Consider the following 7,122-nt stretch of genomic DNA (forward strand, 5'->3'; position numbering starts at 1 on the left):
AAAAAAAAAAAAAAAAAAAGCTGACCGTGGTGGTGGGCGCCTGTAGTCCCAGATAATCGGGAGGCTGAGGCAGGAGAATGGCGTGAACCCGGAAGTCGGCGCTTGCGGTGAGCCAAGATCAGGCCACTACACTCCAGCCTGGGCGACAGAGCGAAACTCCGTCTCAAAAAAAAAAAAAAAAAAAAAAAAAAAAAAACGTGGTACAGTCAAGATTTCTTAAGGTCAGCAACACAGTTTTAAAAGGTTCCTGTGAGTTGCCATGTCTGAATATTTACACACAGGGGTGTAAGCTGAAGAGAGACGAGTAGCCTAAATGATGGAATAAGGACATGGATAGAACCAGCCCAGCCCATACCCACAGTGGGTAAGCCATCTGGAAGGTAAACTATCTTTAAACATTAATAGATGCATCTGGCCAGACAGACCCAAGTGGGCAGGGGCAGTACTCACGTGTGCACCATTTTCCAATAAGGCTTTGGCACAGGCCACATGACGTCCAAGGCATGCCTCGTGGAGAGAAGACACCCGGTTAATTGTCACGAGGTTCACATTGACACCCTATAATTTAGAAAGAAGAGAGTTTGTTTGTTTTTTAGAGACTGGGGTCTCACTATGTTGCCCAGGCTGGTCTCAAACTCCTGGCCTCAACTGATCTTCCTGCCTCAGCATCCTGAGTAGCTGGGATTTCAAGTGCAAGCCACCAAGCCCAGCGAAAGAGAGTGAAATGCTGCATTAGTCATAGCAATGAAAGCAATGTTGTTTCACGTGTTTCTGACATTTTCAGAGTCTGTGGGTGTAATGTTAGCACCATAGAGAGAGAAGTAGAAGTTATAATCAAGGGAGCCTAAACACAGCATGAGAGTCTCACATTTATTTATCCAAAAAAATGTTAATTCCACATTCTGGAGCAGGTAATGTACTAGGACCTGGGTCTTCAAAACTTATGACATGTGTCTCTCTTCTCCCAGAGCCTACTGGGGAGGCAGAAATGAAAGACAAAAGAGCAAGAATATTGCTATACTGGAAGCATGTTCAAAATTCATTTGGGAGCATAGGATATCCTTGAATCTGGCTTGGGGAGTAAGAAAAACTTCGCAAATGAGGTAGTATTTAGCTAAGACTTGAAGCATAAAATGTTTCAAGCTGTGAAGACCAAGAAAGAGTATGCCATTAGGAAAGAATAGAAACTGCAAATTCAGGAAGCAACAGGAAGTTATTTCCTGTTGCTTCCTGTGGCAGGGCCACAGTTGGATTTCTGGAACAGAAATAACCCACAGAAATAAGAAGCAGGAGATGGGAGGAGATGAAGGAGGACAGTAAGCTGGAGCTAGGTCATGAAAGGCCTTGATTTCCAAGCAAGGAGTGCATGTCTTAGAGGAAATGGAGCACCTATGAAGTCTGCTAGGCTGCAGAGGGTCTGGAGCTAGTGGATTAGCCCTTTTAGAAGCCTACTGGTAGCAGCATGGAGGGTTGATTGCAGGAGTAGGGATGTAAGATCAAAGCAAGGAGAGCCACAGAGATGTCACTATGAGTCTAGGAACAGGCTGGCATGGGCCTTCTGTGGGTGTGAATAACAGTAGGTATGAGGTATAGATGATGGAGTGCAGACAAGCTCAGGAGGTCGAACTGGATCTGGAACAAAACAATAACTCCCAGGCTTAAGAGTAAGTAGACTGTGCTCCTAGGATTCATGTGCTGTGTAGTAGCAGCACTGCTTGGCCATGACTCCACTGTGTGCAGAGGTCCCTGAAGTCCTAGAGTTCGGGGCCGGCGCGCTTCTCCTAACCTTCATTTCCTCACCCAGGTATGAGTGTTTCCACCCCGTCCTAACACATTCTCCCACCCCATACTACCACGTGTCCCCTTCCTTGTCCTGGACTCCATGTGCCAGATGACAAGGTCACCCTAGCTGCTGGACAACTCTGACTTCATAACCTGATTTTAATAACTTGACTCTTACCATTTCCCTCCCGCTGATGATCACTTTCTATCTGCAAAAGTGTTGACAAAAACAGTCAAACTCTGTAAAATATTCGAAGAGATTTATTCTGAGCCAAATATAAGTGACCAATGGCCTGTGACAAGCTCTTAGGAGATCCGGAGAACATGTGCCCAGGGTAGTCAGGGCACAGCCTAGCTTTATACATTTTAGGGAGACATGAGATGTCAATCAAATACATGTAAGATGTACATTTGTTTGGCCTGGGAATGTTGGACAACTCAAAGTGGGGGCCTGGGGCTCCAGATTATAGACAGATTGAAAATGTTTCTGATTAGCAGTTGGTTGAAAGAGTTATTATCAATAGAAATGTATGTCTGGGTTATGATGAGGGGTTGTGGAGACCAAAGTTTTATCATGTGAATGAAGGCCTCCAGGTAGCAGGCGTCAGAGAGAATAGATTGCAAATGTTTCTTATCAGACTTAAGGTCTGTGTTGATGTTAAATTCTGGTCATCTTTTCCTGAGTTCCAAAAGGGAGGCGGGTATAATGAGGCATGTTCAACCCTCCTTTCCTGTCATGGCCTGAACCAATTTTTCAGGTTAGTTTTGGAATGCCCTGGCTGACAGGAGGGGTACATTCAGACGGTTGCGGGGTGGGGACAGTGCTTAGAATTTTATTTTGATTTATAAAAGGAATTAGGTCCCTGGTCTGTCCTTCCCAGCTGAGTCCTGCTTTTGATCCTCTGCCTTGTAACTGACCAACTGAAAGCTTCCAAACCCAATGCCATGACCCTGAACCCCAAACTCCAACTTACACGCCCACCATCTCCTGCCAGATCTCTGGTTGCATCCTTACTGTGGCCAGCAGCTGTGATTTCCCATAATTGTCTGTCCCTTCATCATAAGGCATCTTTTTGACTCCTGAATTCTGTCTATTTTCATGTCCTGAATATGATGTCATTGCGCTAGATCTGTGCTACATATTTCAAACTGGGCATCTAGTAAGAGTTAGAAAAGGTCTTTTCATTTTTGTTTTCCTTTTGAGAAAATAAGAAAAAACATACTAGTCCACAAGGTGGCAGAAGTGTGCTAGAAAAAACTTTGTTATGGTGCAAAATCTCAGAATCCCTAAAATTGTAGAAACGTAATGTTGGACAGGCCTGAAAGATCATCTAGAGTAGATCACCTCAACTGTGCATGAGAAAATGGAGAAGTAGAATGTTCAAATACTTTTTAAGACTGGTTGTCAGTGACAGCCAGCAGTGTAACCAAGAGCTCCTGAATCTTGGTTTAATGTTTTACTCACATCTACTCACAGTGACTTAATGTTTTACTCACATAGGCTTAATGTTTCACTCACATCGGCTTAATGTTTTACTCACATCGACCATACTATCTAAATGTAAAATAAAGTTTATAAAAGTAGACAAATACATTTTTTAACAGTGTATAAGGGTAAAGAAGTAGGGGTGTAAAAGGAAAAAGTTGAACTTTTCTGTAAAGAATGCCCCTTACACATTTAATCATATTATTGAAGCTAACATGCTTATTAAGTATAGTTAGTGCAATGTGGGACCCTGGAATAGAAATAGGACATGAGAGGAAAAACTGGTGAAATCCCAATAGTGAGCAGTTTAGTCAGTGGTGTTGTATCAATGTTAACTTCTTATTTTTGACTAATGTACCATAGCTATATAAGATGTCAATATTAAAGGAAGTTGGGTGAAGGGTACAGTGTATATGGGAACTCTCTGTATCCTTTTAAACTCTTCTTTAAAATTATCCAAAATTTAAAAGCCCATTAAAAATATACCAATGAAAGTATTGAGGTGGGAGACTGAGAGAGAAGAGGTGGGTGCAAGACGTTTCATTGTGCATCTTTTTAATTTTATTTATTTATTTTTGAGACAGAGTTTCATTCCTTCACCCAGGCTGGAGTGAAGTGGCACGATCTTGGCTCACTGCAACCTCCACCCCCAACAGGTTCAAACGATTTTCCTGCCTCAGCCTCCCAAGTAGCTGGGATTATAGGCGCCCACCACCACACCCGGCTAATTTTTGTACTTTTAGTAGAGACGGGGTTTCACCATGTTGCCCAGGCTGGTCTCGAACTCCTGACCTCAGGTGATCCACCCACTTCAGCCTCCTAAAGTGCTAGGATTACAGGCGCGAGCCACCACATCCGGTCAGTCCACCTTTTTAGATAATTTTAAGTTTTGAACTATGTGAATATATTACATATTAAAAATAATCAAATCACGTCAAATTTAAAGTACTTAAAAATAAATAAGCAAGTGATAAAATCAGGTACAAAGTTCATTTGATCATTGCTGGCAGTGCTGATTTCCATTTGCCTCTACTTTTTAAGAAGTAACACAACTCATAAAGGAGAGAAATCAAAAAACAAATAAATGAAAATACATACAAATGCACACAGAGAGAGAGAGAGAAAGAGAAAGAGAAAGAGACAGAGGGAGAGAAAGAGAAAGAGAGAGAGAGCAGTGCACCCAGCTGTTTAAATTCAAAGCAGCAAGAAAGCCAGATGATTGCCAAGTTGTGGAAGAAAGACGTGATGGCTTACCTCCTCTGTGTAAATGTAGACCCTAAAACATACAAAGCAAATGGAGCCTGCACACTTTCATTCATTCATTTCACAAATACTTACTAGGCCCCTATTCATTGTTCAAGGTGCTGGGGATGTAGTCATAAATATAAATAAAGTAGCCTTCATAGCTAAGACGTCAATAAATGTTCCCTAGGGAGTCAGATTTAGCCATTGTCAACCTATTTTAATGTGTGTTCTTAAAATAGTGTATCACTGGGATAGGCAGTCTCTAAGATAGCACCCAGTAATTCTGGAATCCAGGCATTGGCTCCCTTGCATAATCCCTTCCCCTTGAGTGTAGGCTGGACTTGTTGACTCACACCTAATGAGTAGAATATGGCAGAAGTGACAGAATGTCATTTTGGAGATGAGGTTATAAAACAACTGTGACTTCCTTCTTAGGTACCTCTTGCACTCTCTGGGGGAAGCCAGCTGCCATCTCATGACACAGCCCTGTGAAGAGGCTCATGTGGCAAGGAATTGAGGTTTCCCAACAACTACATGAGTGAGTTTGAAAGCAGATCCTGCCCCACTTGAGCCATGAGATGACTGCAGCCCTGGCTGACACGTGGCAGCCTGTGAGAGACCCAGAGCCAGAATCACCTAGCTAAATGCTCCCTGGCCCACAGAAACCATGAAAATCCAAGTATCTGTTGTTTTCAGCCATTATGCTTTGAGGTCATTTGTTAGGCAGCAATAGCTGACTAACTTAACTTCAGGACTGCTGGTGCTAATGCATGCTGGAAGAGCATGAGGTGAGTTAGTGCAACAAACATTTGAGAGCATCCTCTATCATCCCTCATAGGGAAACTTCTTATGAGGTTAAAGGAAGACCCAGAGGAAAAAGAGGGAACTGGGCAGAAAATGAAGTAGCTCTCCAGGGAAGGAGAGGCAGGAGGAATAAATGGTGAGGTATGAGAGGGCATACATGCCTAGAATGGCAATGGTGGGACCTGGATAGGGTGAGCCACACCTCTGCTACAGCCAAAGCTAATAAAGAATGATGTGTAACTATAGCATAAGCATGAAGGATCAAGTCTTCGGTTCACTTACTTGTGCAATTAAAGTTTTAAGGGCCAGTAAGCGCCCCTGAGCTGCAGCTTCATGAAGTGGGGATCGATCAGCCCAGCAATCTGAAACACAAATCAAGCTCAAAGTCAAGGCCTGAAGACTTCTTCCTGCAACTTGTCCATGCTGCCCACCCACTGTGAGAGGAGGTTTGGGGGAAGAGGAGGGAAGAGGAGGAAAGCAGGTGCCCCGCATCAGGCTCTCTCGTCAGCCACTTTCAGGGAGGCAAGCTACTGAATGTAAAGTCCTTTACGGTTTGGTGGTGTGTGCCAAGAGAAGGAACAGTCAATCTCTCTGGCTTTTGGGGGGCAATTTTAATAAGCAATAGATTTAGTTCAAAAATATAGTGCCCATTGCTTGAATCCGATAGCTCTACATAAGGCAAAATGAAGGGCCAAGAAGGTCAACGAGCTTCCACATTTTATCCTTCTCCTGCCTTCCACCTTTACCCCACCCCAAAGACCCAACAGCCTGTGTATTATGAAGGAGACTCTAAGACAGGGGTGTCCAATCTTTTGGTTTCCCTGGGCCACATTGGAAGAAGAATTGTCTTGAGCCACACATGAAACATACTAACACTAACAGTATCTGATAAGCTAACAAAAAAATCACAAAAAAAATCTCATAATGTTTTACAAAAATTTATGAATTTGTGTTAGACCACATTCACAGCCATCCTGGGCTGCCAGTTGGACAAGCTTGCTCTAAGGGATCAGGGAAAATGTTTTTTCCCCAAATTCCCTAGGTAATTTTATCTGCTTCATTTGATAATGAAGACATATCTATTACAATGCAGAATGTCATTTTTCAGGCAATTTAATCTTCCAAAAGGTTTTCCCTAAAACCTTTGTTGTGGGCAGCTTAGTGTGATGACTGAGCATGGGCCAGTGGAGCCAGACTGCTACGGTTCAAGTCCTATCTTGATCACTTTCTCTGCCAAATTCAGCAAGTTACCACAATTATTTGAACCCCAGTTTCCTTACTGGTAAAATGGAAAAATAATAATCTGATATTTGTCAAGTGCATTGGTCTCTAAGTAGGACAATCAAATACAATCACGATGTTAGGTGCTCCAGACATTGTATGATTGATAAGTAGGCACAGTAGAGCAGTGCCCTAAGGAACAGCCTTAGAGCTGCCTTCCAGACATATTTTTCTTATAATTGTTTGTCTGCAAACAAGACTAACTAGTTTAAATGAGCATTTGAGAAGTAACCCCCCATTAAACCTGCCAAAGGGCAATCGATTGTTTTGGAAGAAAACCTACTCCAGTTTGCAAAATGTGGGACTTTTTCACATTATGGTTGTGCTCTTCATGCACTGAATAGAATGTAATGTAATTTGGATTTAACACAAAGGCTCCTCAGCCTCTTGTGGGTGATCCTGACGGTGTTAAGAACTTACGTTTCCATACCTATAAACTTGGTGACATGAAAATCCCAGCAAAATTGAATTTTGTGAATTTGAAATAACTGAAGCCTTAAGAAAGAATTTTTCCAGTGGATGAG

At 42.6% G+C, this 7,122-nt stretch overlaps 1 protein-coding gene across 1 annotated transcript in view; it reads right to left on the bottom strand.

Annotated features, from left to right (window-relative positions):
- ASB11 (ankyrin repeat and SOCS box containing 11) overlaps positions 1–7,122 on the bottom strand; it is a 41,422-nt gene that overhangs the window by 11,853 nt on the left and 22,447 nt on the right. The window contains exons 4-5 of the mRNA XM_017888574.1: positions 5,600–5,751; positions 451–558 (exon numbers count right to left, since the gene is read on the bottom strand). Coding sequence (XP_017744063.1) covers positions 451–558; positions 5,600–5,751 — 260 coding nt within the window. The remainder of the gene's footprint in view (positions 1–450; positions 559–5,599; positions 5,752–7,122) is intronic.

This window comes from Rhinopithecus bieti, unplaced genomic scaffold (assembly GCF_001698545.2).
Source record: "Rhinopithecus bieti isolate Rb0 unplaced genomic scaffold, ASM169854v2 scaffold_18471, whole genome shotgun sequence".
Taxonomy (NCBI): domain Eukaryota; kingdom Metazoa; phylum Chordata; class Mammalia; order Primates; family Cercopithecidae; genus Rhinopithecus; species Rhinopithecus bieti.